The sequence below is a fragment of the Leucoraja erinacea genome, chromosome 25 (genome assembly GCF_028641065.1).
Source record: "Leucoraja erinacea ecotype New England chromosome 25, Leri_hhj_1, whole genome shotgun sequence".
Lineage (NCBI taxonomy): Eukaryota > Metazoa > Chordata > Chondrichthyes > Rajiformes > Rajidae > Leucoraja > Leucoraja erinaceus.
This window is the reverse complement of record NC_073401.1, coordinates 15,917,063-15,936,978: the sequence shown is the minus strand read 5'-3', so window position 1 is coordinate 15,936,978 and position 19,916 is coordinate 15,917,063. Positions and strand designations below refer to the sequence as shown.

Sequence of the window (19,916 nt, the reverse complement as noted above, 5' to 3'; positions counted from 1 at the left end):
CGCCTGAAAAGACTGTTGGGGTCCTTGGGTGGAGTTGAGGGGGGAGGTAAAGGGACAGATGTTGCATCTCCTGCGGTTGCAGGGGAATGTACCCGGGGAGGGGGTTGTTTAGGTGAGAAGGGACGAGTTGACCAAGGAGTTGCAGAGGGAACGGTCTCTGTGGAAAGGAGAAAGGGGTGGAGATGGGAACATGTGGCCAGTAGTGGGATCCTGTTGGAGGTGGCGAAAGTGTTGGAGGATTATATGCTGTATGCAACGTCTTAATATTTAGGATCAGGGTGATTTGAGACAGGTTTCTGACTTAGAACTGGAAATGTATGTCTTCACTTGCCAAATTCCGAACCATTAAGTACACTATGCTTTCCGATGTATAGATATTTCTCAGATAATTTCATGGTGGACAGTCTGAAAATGTATTCATATGGTTGTTGCTACGATGCAGGGATGTAGATTGTTCATTGTTTCAATTCTATAGTTCATTAGATAGTTATCGTTGTTGTTGGTTTTTACTTTGTATTTTATTTTGTTCAATTTAGTGCACTCTTTCCTGATGTTGTCAACTGCATGCAGACAGACAATTTGGAATTAAAGAAGTTGGTGTACCTCTATCTCATGAACTATGCAAAGAGCCAACCGGATATGGCAATAATGGCAGTCAACACTTTTGTTAAGGTATATATTGTTAAAACGTGTTACAGATTTTTTGATGCATGTATGAAAGTTTTTGGGTAAATATTCTAGTTAATGTTTGGAAATCCCAAATGTTAAAGGGCAATTTATTATTTTACCATCAAATTGGTCCTTTCATTTATCCACATTTTCCATCTACCATGTCCTAGTCCATTTGCTTAAGATGCCTGAAAACACCCCCACACAGCTTACACTGTCACACAACCTTAACAACAGTACTTTTCTCTTACGAACAGCAATGCACTTGAAAAGTAAATTCTCTTGTGTAAATTCTCATGCATAAAGTTTATTTCGGCAAGTGAAAAATGTGGTACAGTTATTATTCAAGTATTTTCCCCCAAAACATGATGCCTATTGCAGCACAGGTCAAATTCATCCCAGGCTGGCTGGTATGGAAGTGGAAGGTGTATTGTTCAGAGGGCAAGTAGCCATCCTTTGGCGTTTATCTTTGTGTCCATAAGGAAGTTCTTGTGTGTAGTGATTGTTCCACTGTCATTGCTACCAACTGAGGGTCAGTAGCTGCTCAGGATTCTCTTTGTGGCCTGGGCAAAAATGGAAACTTTCCTATTGGCATTTTGTGCCTTCTTCAGTGTAATTCTCCCCAGGCTGGTTGGAGATGGTGCAGAAAGTCTTTTCTGACTCTGTGTAAGTGATTTGCAAACTTGTGGGGATTAGGAGAGAAGTGGCGCCAAAGTGAGTTAGTTGCTTGGAACAGAATCAAGTATGAGCTGTCAGGAAAGCAGCTGGGAAGGTAATTAAATCAAGATACTGTACTTTACATGAATCCAGTGGAGAATGAAGAAGCACTGTTTGTGGAGGGGGATGGGGACACGAGGGAAATAGGCAGCGTGCAGGATTCGGTTAAATTAAATAATTCTTCATAAATCGTAATGAGGAGGAAGCATTCATGGAGAATGGTAAATCAGAAATGTGAGAAATACTTAAGGTCAGGCTTAAAGAAAATTTAAAAAGTTAATGTTTTAGATATAATTTTATCCAGGTTTCCACTTCTGTATTTTTCTCTTTGCTCTACCTGTTATATTTATGTATAGTGGTATTTGATTTAATTTGTAAGCATGCAAACAAAAGTTATGCACTGTGTCTCAGTACGTGACAATAAAATATCAATACCAGTACAATGCTAGGCTCTAGCCCTTGCATCATGTGTACGCTCTCAACCTAGGCAGTGAGACAGCCTTGCGTTTACAGAGTTTATTTAAGTTGTTGACCAGTGAGAAAAACATTTTGAAGCAGCAAAATATAGAGCCTATACTGATGCTACTATGCACTTGGCTGGAAACTACAGAAAAAATCTTTGTGAAGCAAATGTTGTTAAATATTAGATGAAAGTAGATTTCAATTAGCTCTGTTAGTGTTTTCACATGACTGTGCATTAATTTTGTATGCTAATGTGTCCTTGAGATCTATATTTTCTAAGTATTCTACAATTACTAGGTACTTTGTTTATATAAAACAAGTATTTAAATGTGGAAACCATGATGGTGCATAATCAGTTTCTTCATTGAATTTGATCTTTGGGCACTTCTTTACTTTTGTTACTTTGGGTCCATTTTTCCTGCTGCCTGTGGCATTTAAAAGTGACCCTTTGAAAGACTGGATTTGTTTTTAAACTGCTGCCCTTCAGCTCTTTTCACTGAGATGTTATTTTTACAGAGTCATCATGAATTTAGCACATAGAACATTTGGTTCTTTCAATGGCATAATGGTATAATAAGTTGTTTTATTATTTTGTTCCTGTCCTTCTGAAAGCAATGGGTACTATTTTGCACTTTTTCCTTCTACTTGCCAGTGGTCATTCATATCTAAGGGTTGTTTTTGATCCAAATGTTCTTCTTGCCCAAATATGCAAATTTCAGAAGTGTTTGTGAAACTCAACTAGCAGTGTGGACCCTGTTTAAATTCAGATTAGAAGATAAATATTTCCAATCTGATCAAAACACAAGATCCTTGGGAAACTCAATGGGTCAGGCAGCATCTGTGTAGGGAATTATCCGAGTTTTGGTAGGAACCCTTCGGATGTTTGGAACATCATGGATCTTTCGAGCTTTACGCTATAATGGGAGTTAAATAAATGTGCAAAGAAAGGAAAATGCTGGAGGATCTCAATGGATCCAGTAACATCTACAGAGGGAATGGGCAGACAATATTTTGGTTTAGGATGTTGATCCGCTGAATTCATCCAGCATTTTTTTTTTGGCACAAGATTTAGGCATTTGCAGTTTCTTCTCTACAGTTTAATTTAAAAAAAATTCATAATCGTGGTTTGCCAATGTTTCATTCTATTCCTGGTCACCTTGTGTGAAAACCTGATTTACAGTGTTGAACAGTTACTTTCCTTTCTAAAAAGATAATAAAGATTGTGTTGTTTGGTCATTTTTCAGGACTGTGAAGATCCCAATCCCCTCATCAGAGCGCTGGCAGTGAGAACAATGGGCTGTATCCGTGTTGATAAAATCACAGAGTATTTGTGTGAGCCTCTGCGGAAATGTCTAAAGGACGAAGACCCCTATGTACGAAAGACTGCTGCTGTCTGTGTAGCCAAACTACACGATATCAATGCACAATTGGTAGAAGATCAGGGATTTCTGGACACTCTGAAGGATCTCATATCTGACTCCAATCCAATGGTAAATAAAATGTTAACATTGCGCCTAACCTTTGTTATTATTGTGAAGATACCAAAAGTCAAAAGTGTTTAATTTTTCTGAGTACCAGCATCAGAACATTGAAATTCTTCTTTTCTGCAGCTTTACAAGCCCATTAATGCAATAACACACAAATGTATAATAATCAATAATGCAATAAGTTAATAACAAGTAATACTTGGTGGGACGGTGGAGCAGTAGTAGAGTTGCTGCCTTACGGCGCCAGAGATCCGGATTTGATCCTGACCATGGGTGCTGTCTGTGCGGAGTTTGTACATTCTCTCCATGTCTTGCTAGGGTTTTCGCCGGGTGCTCCGGTTTCCTCTCACTCTCCAAAGATGCACAGGATTGTAGGTTAATTAGCTGCGGTAAAAAATCTAAATTGTTCCTAGTATGTGTAGGATAATGCTAGTGTACGGGGATTGCTGGTTGACGGGGACTTGGTGGGCCGTAGGGCCGATTTCCATGCTGTATCTCTAAACTAAATTAAACTCGATAATCAGACCATTACAATGCAAAACTGAAGTTCGTTGTACAACCAAAACAATGTCCATGGTTGGCCATAGTTGCTTAGGTAGTGTTGTGGTTAGTGTTGTGTAGTGTTCAAGAGTCTGTTGATTGCTGGGAAGAAGTTCTTGAACCTGGAGGTCACAGTTTGAGGGTTTCATACCAACTTACCCGTGGTAGTAGTGAGATGAGACCGTGGCCAGGGTGGTGCGTGTCTTTGATATTGCCTGCCTTTTTGAGGCAGCAATGTCTATACATCTCTAATCTAGCGGGTAAGTCAGAGTCCACCACCTTCTGCAGTTTCCTTCATTCCTGGGCATTTGAGTTATTTAACCAGGCCGAGATGCAATCCGTCAATATGTTCCCTAATATACACCTGTAGAAGTTCAGTTACATATTTGGGTACATTAATTATTGTAAAGCTCAAAAGCATAATTACAATGTAACATGGCCATTAGCTGAACCTTCATCTCAATATATGTGTACCAATTTTTATTTGTTAAACAAAATATTTGCTGCCTGCTGAAGTGGAGAATGGTAAGTTGGAAATTTGGGTGAGCCAACTTCTGCACCTCCCTGGCCAATTCATGTTTTGGAGTTTCTTTTCCAAAATGGTTCAATGGTGCTTTTATTGTCACGTCTGCAAAATGCAAATGCACAGTGAAATTATTTTCTTACTAACAGTCCAGTGGAGTATGCCATACCTAAGCACATCCCTGGTTAGCAAATTGTACAAAAATAGTCTACTGATCCTGCATGCAAGAAAGGTCATGATTTGGCGACAATTTCAGAGTCCAGTCTACGCTCTAGTTGTTATGAGGATTGCCTGTCCCAGGCTGCTAAGGGCCTCCAGCCATCGCCTTTCTTTGGACATATGGATTGACAAACGAACCGGCATCCTTCTCGCCCGTCCACCTTTGTTAACTGGGGGCGCCTCCCACAGCTGGCCTTGAAAGCGCGGTAAGGCAGACCCCTGTTCCTTCTCTCCTATCGGCTTTGCTCCTTGCCAGTCATCACTAGCTCATAAAGTAATAAGGTATAGGAGTATAATTAGGCCATTAGGCCAATCAGGTCTACTCTGCCATTCAATCATGGCTGATCTATCCCTCCTAACCCCATTCTCCTGCCTTCTCCCTATAACCTTTGACACCTGTACTAATCAAGAATCTATCTCTGCCTTAAATATATCCACTGACGGCCTCCATAGATTCCACAGATTCATCACCCTCTGACCTCCATAGATTCCACAGATTTACCACCCTCTGACTAAAAAATAATACTATTCCAGAGCTATTCCTAAATGAACGTCCTTTAATTGTGAGGCTATGACCTAGAATCTCCCATCCTCTCCACATGCACTCTATCCAAGCCTTTCGCTATTCTGTATGAATCTGTATGCTCCATCCTCTGCTCTGTGCTGGATGAGCAGTGGCTAGCCCGGAGGGTTCCCATTCCAGGCCGTGGTCCGCTGGATCTTGCATCCGGTTGCGGAGGACTGACATGGCGACTACCGCTTTAGGCCGTGGCGCTCTGGGAGTTTCTGCTGTGCACGATGCTCTGGGACCTTAAATGTTGAAAACAGTATTGTCGTGCTGTTAAATAATCTGTACTTTTGTCAAAATCTGATACCAGAGATTCAGTATGCAAACCTTTGTTGGGGTAACATTAAAAATGTTTTTTTTTCTAATAACTTTCTGGATGAAATAGCTTTCCTTGTGCACGGAATTTCAGATCACTGCCCAGGGTTATGGACACAAATAGAATTGTTTGCGTAAGTGTGAGTTTACTTAAGTCACCCATTGCGTAGATTGGGGAGTGTTTGTATTGTAAGTTTATTTCCCTAAAGTACATGATGGTCTATTTGGATTTTTATGTCTGACAATTTCACTGCGAAATACTGGTTACTTTCTGTGACCAGTTAATAACTCGCAATGGCACATGTGATTATGCTACTTGATTCTTTCAAAATCTTTCAGGTAGTGGTTAATAATTTGATCCATTATTAAGATAGCATATAAACACGTTTAATCCATTCCAACAAATATGAATTATAATTCATTTAAATTATTACAGATTCCCTGAATTGCTTGTGTTTTTCAAACAATAGGTTGGTCATAATCATCAATTATGTGAGATTGAGTGGCAATTTCAAAAAGTGCATGCTATGGGTAATGGGTATGCGCTGGTATGGGTGTTGTGAGCCGAAGGGACTGGTTTCCGGGGGGTAGTATGGACATTGTGGGCCAAATGTATTTTTGGGCGGGCACCTCAGTCACTCAGGCCTGGTGGGCTGGCAGCTCAGCCACTCTGGGCTGGCAGCTCACTCACTCTGGGCTGGTGGGCTGGCAGCTCAGTCACTCTGGGCTGGTGGGCTGGCAGCTCAGACACTCTGGGCTGGTGGGCTGGCAGGCTCAGTCATTCAGGGCTGGTGTGCTGGCAGCTCAGTCACTCAGGGCTGGTGGGCTGGCGGGCTGGCAGATAAGTCACTCAGGGCTACCTCAGCGGAGGAGGACTGTGAGTAAGATGGCGATATATGGTAGCATTTTTTTCTAAAATCAATATACAGCGCAGACAGGAAGTGGTCAAGATGAGACTTTCAGTTATATAGATAGATGTTAGTTATGTTTGACCCACATAGAAGTATATCCCGGCCAAAATGTTTATGGTAATAAACACCATCAAGTATTTTAGTTAGGTTCTTTATAACCTTCTGGGTTGAAACATGATTACATTTGTGAAATCTGCCTTCAGTTTGGTCAAAAGAGGGATAGGATAAGTCCAATTTGAACTTTTCCTTACAAAGATCAAGAAAAATATCACCTCGTTTAGTGAGGTATTTTATATCCTTTGGGCTCAGCAAAAAAAATTGCATTGCAAGGTTAGCATTGGATGGACACCTGCGACCTGCTTGAAACCCATAGCTCTGCTAACCTTGAGCAGCTCTTAGATTCCAAATGAGCTGACTGCTTGCAACTGCAGCCACCTTATGAGACGGACAGGTCTGCCAGTAGCGATGAGGTCTCAGCTGCTGGTTGCTAGGACCCAGCTCTGCACCTTCTTAGTATTTATACTCTAAAGCTCTTTTCAACTGCTTTTAAATGTCTCTGGTCATCAGCAACGCATTCAAACAGATTTAAAATAGGATTGTTTAAAATCAAATTTAACGTGTAAATTAATTAAAAGCAATAAACAAACCACTTGCCTTCAGTTCAGATCAGTGACTTAATTCAAATGGATGGAGCCACATTAAAAACACCAACCACTGCTGGCATAAAGGTTAGGGACCAGCTAAAGAGTGAACATATTCCCTCAGCCCAGCGCAAGAGCTTTGGCACTGGACTCGGTGCCAAGCCCAGCAGCAAAGCAGAAGGTCAAATATACATGTCTGAGTTCCATGCTTCTGCATTGCACAGGACTGTTGATCCGTGCAATGATGGTAGCCTGTGGTTCTCTCCACCAACCTTAGAGAAACGCAATCCGAACGATTACCGTCAATAATTTAAGATTGCAGCCGGTGTTATCTTGCTGTTGTTGCTACTGACTCTGACTCATATTTACACATCCACTGAGCCTATGTTGTTCTTGACCTATCACTATTCCTTTTTGACTTGTACCACCTAGTATAACTGATAACACGGTTATTTGATATCTAGTGTAAATGATAATTTATTATATTATTGGTTGTTGTATATTTGTGTGTTATTGTGGTAATGTGCCTATAAAGCTGCAGAAAGTAAGAATATCATTGTTCCAGTCCCGGTGAATACGACAATTAAACTTCCTTGACTTAACTCTCTTGACCATTATCCCTTTTGTCAATCTATCTACCCCATAATGGACTTTTTCTTCCCTTCTGCTTTCCTTGTCTCAATACAACATTTATTGCATCTTTTTCTAGTTCTAACAGGGTATTTAACTATTCCAAATATGTACCTGAATGATTGAATGTTCCTACTGTGTTCTGTTTTTGAATTTTTAATTATTTCTTTGAGCCCTTGTATTGACCACAATAAATGATAGGCTGAATTTAAATGCTGAACCCAAAACATGTCTGGAGCAACTTTATAAAGTCATGTCATTTGAATATGTTAGAGTTGTACATCGAAGATAGACACAAAAAGCTGGGGTAACTCAGGCATCATGTCTGGAGAGAAGGAATGGGTGATGTTTCGGGTCGAGACTATTCTTCAGACACAAACAGAACCTTCAGCCCAACACATCCTTGCAGACTATTTTGTCACTCTACTAATCACAGTTATCAATTTTCAGTCTATATGTCTTGCCTACTTGTGTGCTTGTCTAAATGTCTCGGAAACATTGTGATTGTTTCTAAATATCAACCACTCAGTGTAAAAAACAAAACAAAAAAAAACCTTGCATACAAATCCTCTTTAAAAGTCCTTCTCCTCACCCTCAATCCTTTTGTTTTTGATAATCCTACCATGGGGAAAAACGATTCCGACTATGTACCCTATGTATGCCTTGGATGATTTTCTATGCATCTATCAGGTCACCCCTTAGCTTCCTTCATTTGAGGGGAACAAGCAAGCCTATCTAAATGTCGCAACAAGGTACTGTAGGTGCTGGTTTATAAAAATAGACAATGCTCAGCAGGTTAGGCATCATTCTTGGACAATATGGATAGGTGAAGTTTCAGGTTGGAATCCTCCTTCAGGCCTGTCTTTGTTTGTAAACCACCATCTGCAGTTCCTTGTGTCTATAGAAGAAGGGTCCTGACCCAAAACATTGCCTATCCATGTTCTCTAGTAATGCAGCCTGACCCACTGATTTACTCCAGCACTTTGCCTTTTTTTGCAAGCCTGTCTGAGCTCCCTTTAACTAGAGTCCAGCAATCCAGACCATATGTTGATGAATCTCCTTTTCTCGTTCAGCTAACTTTACCCTAACTCTTTACAGGTCGTTGCAAATGCAGTGGCAGCGTTGTCAGAGATCGCAGAATCGCATCCCAACAGCAATTTGTTGGACCTCAACTTTCAGACTATCAACAAGCTATTAACAGCCTTAAATGAATGCACTGAATGGGGCCAGATATTTATCCTCGATTGTTTAGCCAATTATAGCCCGAAAGATGACAGAGAGGCTCAAAGGTAAAACTGCCAGGAGTGACATTTTTATCTACCTTGGAATAACATTTTAAGTGCTAGTTTTTAATGTTACAAACGATGTCCAGCTTTTAATTGCTTTGTAATTTTTACTTTTAAAAGACTAATTCAAGATATTTAACTTTGCGTTTATAGAATTTGCAACAATAATCCTTTATTGGAAATAATAATGAATTGTTATTTTTAACTTTGAAGTAAAGTTAAAAACTTTTATTCCCTTGTTTCAAAATAATGCAGGATATGCAAAATGTATAAGTACTGAGGGCCTTAATAGATATTTCTTGCCCAATAGCATCTGTGAACGTGTAACGCCGCGTTTGTCTCACGCCAACTCGGCTGTCGTCCTGTCCGCTGTAAAAGTTCTGATGAAATTCATGGAAATGTTATCGAAGGACTTGGATTACTATGGCACTTTGCTGAAGAAACTGGCTCCCCCTCTCGTGACACTGCTGTCTGCAGAGCCAGAGCTCCAATATGTGGCTCTCCGCAACATCAACCTCATTGTACAGAAAAGGTACATAAAAGTGCATGCAGTTTTGGTAGGAAAACAATATTTGCAAAAATGTATAAAAGCTACCAATATTTATGACTGTCTGGTGAAATAACTCGGCATATTGGCTGCAATAATTATTTCTTCACCTTGTGGCCTGGAACTAGCAACCTGAATTCTTTATATGAGAGCTACAACCATACATCTCTAGTAATGGCAAAAGCACTACAGGTGGTATAGAGCCATACAATTATTTGCGAATCTGCCCGCCATTTCAGTAATGTATTTGAGCACCGATGGGACTCAATGGGCGGCGCCGAGGAGCTGCTGCCTCCCAGCGCCAGACTCTTAGGTTCGATACTGACGAAGGGTGCTTTCTGTGCGGAGTTTGTATGTTCTCCCTGTGACCACTCTGGTTTTCTCTGGGTGATCAGGTTTCCTCCCACATTCCACAGACAAGCAGGATGCCAAAATATAGATACAGGTGCACAACCTTTTATCCGGTGTTCCAGAAACCGAAACTTGTCGGATTTCGGACATTTTCGGATTTCAGAATGGAAGATTTTTAGCGTAGACCCAAAACGACCCACGGTCAACCCAGGTCTGTACTCTGTAGCGGCTGCCTCCTCCCTGGAGACCGGGAGACGCTTAAACATCTGTAAATCATTGCTTAAATGTTAGTCAGTTAGTTCGGATGGCTTTTATGTGAAGGGGGGTGAAGGGGTAAACTTTAATTCTTAGTCCCCTACCTGGTCGGAGAGGCGGGGAGCGGTCAATGCCTTACCGGGTCGCTGTGCAGTAAGCTCCACAGCGCTGTGGCCGGTGGGGCAGCGGGCGGCGCCAGTTGTAGCTCCGACCCCGGCAACTCTACCCCTGGCTGCGAGGCGCTCCAAATCCAGCGCGGCCCGCGGCCGGACGCCCCAGCTCCGCACCAGCGGGGTGCGGGCAATGCCTTACCGGGTCACCGTGCGGCAAGCTCCGGAGCGCTGTGGCCGCCGACACACAACATCGCGGAGCGTCGCTGGATTTGGAGCCGCGCAGCCAGGGGTAGAGTTGCCGGGGTTGGAGCTCCAACCGGCGCCGCCCGCGGCCGGACGGAGCCCCAGCTCCGCGGCTCCAAATCCAGCGACGCTCCGCGATGTTGGAAGAAGGCGGCCACAGCGCTCCGGAGCTTGCCGCACGGCGACCCGGTAAGGCATTGCCCGCACCCCGCTGGTGCGGAGCTGGGGCGTCCGGCCGCGGGCCGCGCTGGATTTGGAGCCGCGCAGCCAGGGGTAGAGTTGCCGGGGTCGGAGCTACAACCGGCGCCGCCCGCGGCCGGACGGAGCCCCCAGCTCCGCGAGGTTGGGAGTCGCCGACCAGGTAGGTAGGGGACTAAGAATTAAAGTTTCCCCCTTCACCCCTACACCACCACCACCACATAAAATCCCTCCAAACTAACTGACTAACATTTATGCAATGATTCTCCCGGTCTCCGGGGAGGAGGCAGCTGCTCCAGACTTTTCAAGCCGCCCGCGTTACCTACCTAATCTACGCTAAAAATCTTCCATTCTGAAATCCGAAAATGTCCGAAATCCGACAAGTGTCTGGTCCCAAGGCTTTCGGATAAAAGGTTGTGCACCTGTAATATAGAACTGGTGTACGGGTGATCGATGGTCAGCATGGACTCGATTGGCCGAAGAGCCTGTCTCCACACTGTATCTCTAAATATAAACATTTTATTAAATACCTTTCCCATTTCCTTCCTCCTCAAAGTTTAGCGTGAGAAATTAATTGGCAGATTTGTCACTCAACCCGAGTCTGTTCAATTAATCATAATCAAAATCCTGCTTTATTGGCCAAGTATGCTTTGCAACATACGAGGAATTTGATTTGCCATGCAGTCATACCACTAAAAAGCAACAAAACATACCAAATACATTTAAACATAAACATCCACCACAGTGACTCCACAACATTCCTCACTGTGATGGAAGATGAAAAAAAAGTTCAATCTCTTCCCTTCTTTGTTCTCCCGCGGTCTGGAGCCTCGAGCCTTCCGTTGACAGGGCGATCTTGGCTCCCGTAGCCGGTGGTCGGGCTCTCCGTGTCGGGGCGATCAAGCTCCCGCATCGGTGGATCTCAGCCCCCTGCACTGGGCGATCGGACCCCGGGTCCCAGGGCTTGTCGAACCTCCTGTGACTTTGGAGCTTCCCGATATCAGCCTCTACCCGAGACTGCAAGCTCCTCGATGTTGAAATCCGCAGGCTTTGGAGCGTTGATCCCAGGCAAGGGATCGCAGGCTCTGATGGCAAGCCCACGGTCTCGCGGTGGGGCTCAAAGTCAGTCTCGAGCAAGGCCTCCAGCTCCATGATGTTAGGCTGCAGAGCGACTGGAGATACGATCTGGAAAACAATTGCATCTCCGGCAAGGTAAGAGATTGAGAAAAATGTTTTCCCTGGCACCCCCAACCCCCCACAGAAACCAAACCAAAGAGAACATTAACACATACTTTTTAACACACAACAAAAAAGACAAAAAGACAGACAGACAGACCGTAGGCGAGGCGGCCATCGCTGACAGCGCCACCCGGTACCTGAATATTTCCGCCTCGTACCTCCTTCAACCCGTGAGCAGTACCGCAGCAATATTTTATTTTTCTTCTCGGCTACTGTTTTCCTCAAACCGCCTTTATCATTCCAAAATACTGAAGTGCTTCCTCTTAGTGAATGTAGAATACATTGTTGCTCCCCATCTTTACCGCAGTTCCATATTTTAGTTGTTTCTCAATCTAACTGATACGCACATAGCTGAATCTAAATATGTGGCGTAGCTGATAGAACTGCTGCCTCACAACACCAGACCAAGGTTCAATCCTGACCTCGGGTGCAGTTTGTGGAATTTGCACGTTGGCTGGGTTTCTTGCAGGTGCAACTGTGGGCTAATTGGCGTCTGAGAATTGCCTCTAGTATGTAGGGTGAATGGGTGATTGATGGTCAGCGTGGACTTGGTGTGAAAGAGCAAGTTAGTTTGCAGGTAATCAGTCTGAAGAAGGGTCCCAAGCCAAAACGTTGCCTGGCTTTTCCCTCCCCAGATGCTGCATGACCCACTTGAGTTCCTCCATCACTTTGAATTCTGTTAGAGTTTGTTTTAATTGCAGAGAGAAAGTTTAGATGTGACAAAGGGAATATCTATCTGATGGGGGGATTACCAGGAGAAAGGTTGTAGATGAAATCGTCCAGTTGATATGTTAATGAGGACAGTTGGAAGGAACATGAACTAAGGAAAATAAAAGATGTGAAATTGGGGCAGCTGGAGAGGTAGAGAATCTACCTCTGGGTTGAGACCAAAGCGTCTGACGTGAATTATTGATGGGTATTTAAAAAACTGGGGGAAAGAACTAAAATAGAATATTTATTTTGCTTTTATATTATGGGTTTTTCTCTCTTCCATTTTAGGCCTGAGATTCTCAAGCATGAAATGAAGGTTTTCTTTGTGAAATACAATGATCCTATTTATGTGAAACTGGAAAAACTGGACATTATGATTCGATTGGCTTCTCAAGCCAACATTGCACAGGTGGGAGACGAAATGGCCCAAGTAGAGATTTGAACTTTTTTAATGCACCTTAAGTATTTGTTTGACATTTTAATCTGTAGCCAGTCAGCAACTCAAATGCTACTTTTTCAAATTATATGACTTTATAGAATCTACATATACACTTGTTAGAATGCATGTAAACGAAAGGCATAAGCTTGCTGATCTTTGCCGATCTGTACACTAATTTGATTCAAGAATAGCATGTATCAAATACTGAACATAGATCCATTAATTGTTGATTTAATTAATGTTAAGCTGCTTTTCGCTGTCATTTCCCCTCACTGAACAGTTACCACCCCAAAACCAGCATCTTTTGCAAATATCCAATTGTATTGATTGCAGCTTAGTTTTTCTGTGTACATAATTTATTGGTCACGTGTCATTTGTTCAGTGAGGCGAGCTGGCAACAAGTCGTTTGATAGTTCTCCAATTACATATGGACATTCTCAGCTGTACTGTAGTAGTCTGTACAAAACAGTAGGCATCACTCTATGCCCAAAGATCACCTAAAGCCAGTAGAGTATGTCAGGATAAATTTATTGGGCACATTAGTTACTTCAATGCCATTTTCCAATACTTGACATGGACTTGGAGAAAGATTGAATTAAGGAAATATGATTGAATAGGAATATTGAACAGTTTGTTTGATTGGCTAATTCACAATTTCTATTTTATTATTGTAACAATGCATATCCATTATACTGTTTGGCTTGGGGTTTTTTTCACCCAATATAAATTTACAGCTGTGGAAATTCATTCAGAGTATTTGTGCATAAAGTAACTGGGAATGTAGGGAACTCGAAGGTAGACTAAAATGCTGGAGAAAATCAGCGAGTGCAGCAGCATCTATGGAGCGAAGGAAATAGGCATCGTTTCGGCCCGAAACGTTGCCTATTTCCTTCGCTCCATAGATGCTGCTGCACCCTCTGAGTTTCTCCAGCATTTTTGTCTACCTTCGATTTTCCAGCATCTGCAGTAACTTCTTAAACACAATGTAGGGAACTCGATTGTGGCATTAATTTGAAAACTGCAGCCGAGACCTGGCACCTTTAACCTTAGATCCTACAATAGCCAGTAATGAGTAGATAATCTCAACAAGGAAGTGAGTGGAAAGCTAATAGTTCACATGTTGTAAACTATAATATCTTAATCTAACTTTTTGTAGCAATTATTCTTTATCAAATGATGTTTGAATGATCAAATAGCTTGATCATTATTTCTTCTTAACAAAGGCAAAACGTCCAAAATACTAAATTCATGCAAAGTTGGCATGACAATTCGGAATTTTTTTACCAGTTATAAATAATGTTAATGATCAAAATACTAACTATAACGTGAACGCAGATGTTGCTTTTTTCAGTTAGGAAAATCCATTTGCAGATAATAAACGATGGTAATGTAGACAAATGAGCAGATGAGATTTTAAAAACATATATATTTAAAGAACCATTTGGCCTGTATGTTTTTTAAATGAAAAACTCAAGGTTAGAGGAGGGTAAGTGAGTTGACGACAGTGCTTATGGTTGGAGAAAAGATTGTTATGAAATGTTAAGTTATTTGGGTCTTTCACAAAATGCAATTTTATAGGGAGTATCCCCCTGTTCCTTGTTAAAAATGGACAAAATTAATTTCGGTGTGGAGTAAGTAGGCAGTTTGCAACTTTTGGCACAAAATAGCACAATGGTCATATAGTTTGCTCAAATGTTAATTTTACTGAATTAATATTTTTATTCTGTTTTGCTTGACTGTCTCAATATGAAGGTTTTGGCAGAATTGAAAGAGTATGCAACTGAAGTAGATGTGGACTTTGTACGGAAAGCTGTGCGTGCAATTGGGCGATGTGCAATTAAAGTTGAGGTAAGAAATGTATTTAAAATTATTGCTTGTACAATAAGAAGTTTTGAATCTAGTTTGTAATCCAAATCAAGAATTCATAGAGCTTGAAAAGATCAGTGGCTTCCACCCCATCAACAAAGGATAATTTTCTCTGGCTAGATCTGACGAGCTTGATGGCATGCAGAATTCAATGATGCTCACTAATGCAGTGTCAAATCATGATTTTGTTAAGGAAAACTGATAATGTGGTGTACTCTAGATTTCAGTAGTACTGGACCAATTGATTTACCTGATTATCTGTGGCACAGTGGTGCAGCTTGTAGAGTTGATGCCTCACAGCACCAGAGAACCAAGTTTGATTCTGACTTCAGGTGCAGTCTGTGTGGAGTTTGCTCGTTCTGCCTGCGGTTTCCTCCATGCGCTCTGATTTCCTCCAGATGCGGGTTTGTAGGTTAATTGGTCTGTGGAGAAGGAGAGGATGAGAAAGCGGGATCACATAGAACTATTGTGAACAGGTGATCAATAGTCAGCGTGGCCTAGGTGGGTGAAAGGGCCTGTTTCCATGCTGCATCTTTAAATCAATCAATCCCATTTGTACGCCCAATATACTTTAAATTCTTTTTTTTTTTGGATGTTACACAGTGATATAATCTTCTAGTGAACCTGATGAGCTGAAAGATAAGGCAGGACAAGGACTCTGTAAATTGAAGGGATGCAAGGGCATTAATTCTGGTTCTGCGCATATACGAGGGACACTGGTTTTCTGATCCATTCGAAAGCAAATTATGTTTGTTTTACTTGTACTTTCAATAGATTTAACTAATTACGTATCTCCAAACATTAAAGTAATTGAATTCTGTTAATGCAGTGGATTGGCACAAACTGTTCCTTTGTAAAGCAGAGTCAATAATGTCTGGTTATCAGAGTTAAGATGAATATTAAACCTGATTGTGGAATTTGAGGGTTTTAATTGACTGGTATATTTAAAAAAAATAACATAAATTGCAGTTTAAATTAGCATTAATTGATTTTTCAAACTGGTGAAAAACTACTTAATGGGTTGTTTGTTTCAGCAATCAGCGGAGCGCTGTGTGAGTACGTTACTTGACCTCATTCAAACAAAGGTAAATTACGTTGTCCAAGAAGCTATTGTGGTAATCAAGGACATTTTCCGCAAATACCCCAACAAGTAAGTTCATGCTTTCTTCACTAATTTATCCATTTTATATCCCTGCGTGCAAACGCACTTACATATTTAACCAAATAAAGATATATATATATATATATATATAGGATGATTGAGCCAAGCAAATAATTCATATTGCAGGTTGGGTTTTTTTGTGTGAAATTTAATGTTATTCAGAAAACAATACATTTTCAGAAGAAAATATTAAAAGCTTTTGTTGTGATATTTAGTTATAAAGTTTGACAGAAATTACTCAAAGCACCTTCACAAATTAAACCTGTTGACTTCTTGCTTCAGTCGGGTCACTTTTGTCAGTAACTTAACCATGGTCCTTTGTAGTTTTAAATTTTAACAGTTATGTTGCCATTGAAGGTGAATTTTGTGAAAAAATATTTGCCTTGATTTTGCCACCTTCAAAATTAATTCCTTTTTTAAAAATTGTTTTGATATATTTTTATACCAGTGACAACAAAACATAATTGCAAAGGAAAGATTGCTCCAATTGACTGATTACAGAATTATTCATTTACAATCATGCTTGTTTTTATCTGTGTAATCTTTTGTTTCCCCGTCCATATCTTCCATCCTTTTTAAAATATTAAAGTCCTCTGGTTTTATACAATTTATTTGAATCCACTCTATTTGCGTGATGTCTGGCAGATTTATTCACTCGAAGCTCAGCCTTTGCTGTCATTACTGAATGCAGTGGTATTAGTTAAAGTTTGAATAATCAAATAATACTTTGCACACGTACTGAGTACATTTCTGTGTATTAGAATGCGTGAGAATGTTTTGCTGTATAAATGTGTGCATTATGAAGATGCTATATTGCCCGGTTAATTCAGAGCCAAGACTTTAATTAATATCGGGTTTAACATACAATTTGGGGTTTTCATTAATTTGACACCACTTCAATCCAAGTTAAGCCCTTCCTCCGCATTTACATAGATTGATAGATTGATTCAATGATTATTTTGCAAAAATAATGTGTATATACGAGGAATATTGGCTGTTTTAAAATCTTATTCCTGAATGCCGTCTTAATGTCTTGCTTGTTGTTGAGGTATGAGAGTGTTATTGCAACACTTTGTGAAAATCTTGACTCTTTGGATGAGCCCGAAGCAAGAGCAGCAATGATATGGATAGTAGGAGAGTATGCAGAAAGAATTGACAACGCTGATGAGCTATTGGAGAGTTTCCTAGAAGGATTCCATGATGAAAGCACACAGGTAAGGAATAGCGTTTAAATTTTCCTGGGAAAAGTAATTGATTTATTTACACAGGGTGTTGAGTGCCTGGAAAACGCTACCTGGGGTGGTGGTTGAGGCAACTACAATAGTGGCACGTAAGAGACTTTTGGATAGCCATATTAATACACAGGGATATGAGGGATAGGAAATTTGTGCAGGCAGTTAAGAGTTAGTCTTTGCATCACATTAGGCACAAACATAGTGAGCCGAAGGGCCTGTCCTTGAGCTGCACTGTTCTATGTTAGATGCTTCTAGGGAGGCCCAAAGAGTTGTTAAGACTCTCTTGTGAGATCCGGAAGCTGCAATGGAATGAATGCAAATGTTATGAAGGAAAAATACACGGCACTGGCACAATTAAAATAATTATTCATTTATAATGGTATAATAGTATAAGAACATTAAAGGAAAGTGGTAGAGTGGAATAACAGTTTAAAATGTTTTGAAAGATGTGCAGTGGGAATAGTTAGTGGCCTTGCATTCCAAAACCAAAACTAATGCAAGAAGGCAAGTTAAAATCACAGAATAGCAGTTTGAAAATTTGAATTCCACTTCATAATATAAATATATATTAATAAAAGGCAAACTAAGTGGCTGGTTTGTCCAAAACGTTCACTGATTCATTGTTTTTTGATGGGCTGGTGTCCTGCATGTTCTCAATCACACTCTGTTAATTTGGTCAGAAAAAGATAGCTTATAATAAAATGTTCACATATAATAAGTATAGAGCTTTTAGAGACACAATGCCAATGTATATTATCCCCAACGATACTTGACGTTTTGGGTCAGAACTCTTCTTCAGACATGGTATTGACATTGTCTGAAGAAGGGTTCTTACCCGACAACCTATTCTGTTTCTCTAGAGTTTTTGCCCGGCCCGCTGCTATTCCAGCATTTTTTGTCTATCTTCGGTATAAACAAGCATTGGCAGTTCCTTTCTACACATACTTGAGGGCGTTCTTTGCCAGTGTGGTGCCTTCTTTATTGAAATTGCAAAATTCCTTATTAGGTGAAACAATTAAAAAAGTAGCGAATGAAATGTGCAGAATATCACTTGAGGGGTTGGACAGGCTAGATGCAGGAAGATTGTTCCCGGTATCCAGAACAAGGGGTCACAGCTTAAGGATAAGGGGGAAATCATTTAGGACCGAGATGAGGAAAACATTTTTCACACAGAGAGTGGTGAGTCTCTGGAATTCTCTGCCACAGAAGGTAGTTGAGGCCAGTTCATTGGCTATATTTAAGAGGGAGTTAGATGTGGCCCTTGTGGCTAAAGGGATCAGGGGGTATGGAGAGAAGGCAGGTACAGGATACTGAGTTGGATGATCAGCCATGATCATATTGAATGGCGGTGCCGGCTCGAAGGGCCGAATGGCCTACTCCTGCATGTATTTTCTATGTTTATCACTGAAGTTAATAATAATATTGATGACTTTTATTTACATTTTCTGTGTTGGGAATAATTTGCACACTGAATGTAAATTGAATACAATTTACAAATTCTAAGTCTCCAAAAATATTGCTATTTTGAACATTATTATTGAAAAATGCATTTTGTGATATTTCATGGCATTTTTATGTTTTTATGTTTTATAACAGGTCCAACTACAACTTTTGACTGCCATAGTGAAGCTATTCTTAAAAAAACCGACTGAGACACAAGAACTGGTGCAACAGGTTTTAAGCTTGGCAACACAGGTTTGGTAACATTGTTTTCCTATGTTTAGAGAGTTACATAGTTGGGTGTGCAAATTTAAAGAAAGCAACCTTGCTATAAATTGCAGGCAGCGGTACATTACTTCTGCTTTTTATTTCCGGAAGCACTTTTTGATGTACTCTGGTTTATGCATCATAATGGAATAATCCTTTTGGAAGTTGGGAAAATGATTATTAGTGGCTAATTTCAGTGTCCAGGTAACACTGGAATTTAAGTGCTCAGCAAAGAAATATGTTGAGTTAATTTTTAATAGAGGCTTAGACTACATGACAGTTGATGCGTGGTAATGGAGTGTAAATCGTTTAAAGGAACTAGCCAGAGATTTTGAGTTTGCATACTTTATTTATTATTAGCAATTTAACTGCTAGTCAGTCAAAAACGCAAAAATAATCTGTATTTACAGAGAATCTGTGAAAGCAGTGTTTTTGGACAGAAAGTTATCAGCTGGGATTTAACATGAATGAAGCTATAGGATTTGATTGAAATCAGTACATGGCCTTCATATTTTTGAAGTAACAGAGCAGGACAGAGACTAGAGTCTTTGGTAAATGGGTTGTTTAAATAGTCATTCAGATAGTGAAGAATGCAAGTATATAGTTTTACTTTGGTTTATTGTCACGTCTACCAAGGTAAAATGAAAGGCTTTTGTTGCATTCTGACTAGTCAATGGAAAGACTGTACATGATTACAATTGAGCCATCCACAGTGCACAGGTACATGATAAATGGAAAAGTCAGACTAAATATAGTCCGAGGGCCTCCACTGAGCTAGATGGTAGCTCAGGGCCTCTCTCTAGTTGTTGATAGTGGTTCAGTTGCCTGATAACAGCTGAGAAGAAACTGTCCCTGAATTTGGAGGTGTGCACTTTCGCACTT

The 19,916-nt window shown here is 40.7% G+C and overlaps 1 protein-coding gene across 2 annotated transcripts in view; it reads left to right on the top strand.

Annotated features, from left to right (window-relative positions):
* Nucleotides 1–19,916, top strand: part of ap1b1 (adaptor related protein complex 1 subunit beta 1) — a 58,823-nt gene that overhangs the window by 12,127 nt on the left and 26,780 nt on the right. For both annotated transcript variants that reach the window (XM_055655862.1, XM_055655861.1), the window contains exons 4-12: nt 537–672; nt 3,093–3,338; nt 8,781–8,971; nt 9,279–9,500; nt 12,914–13,034; nt 14,817–14,912; nt 15,965–16,080; nt 17,141–17,306; nt 18,924–19,022. In XM_055655862.1, the coding sequence (XP_055511837.1) occupies nt 537–672; nt 3,093–3,338; nt 8,781–8,971; nt 9,279–9,500; nt 12,914–13,034; nt 14,817–14,912; nt 15,965–16,080; nt 17,141–17,306; nt 18,924–19,022 (1,393 nt within the window). The remainder of the gene's footprint in view (nt 1–536; nt 673–3,092; nt 3,339–8,780; nt 8,972–9,278; nt 9,501–12,913; nt 13,035–14,816; nt 14,913–15,964; nt 16,081–17,140; nt 17,307–18,923; nt 19,023–19,916) is intronic.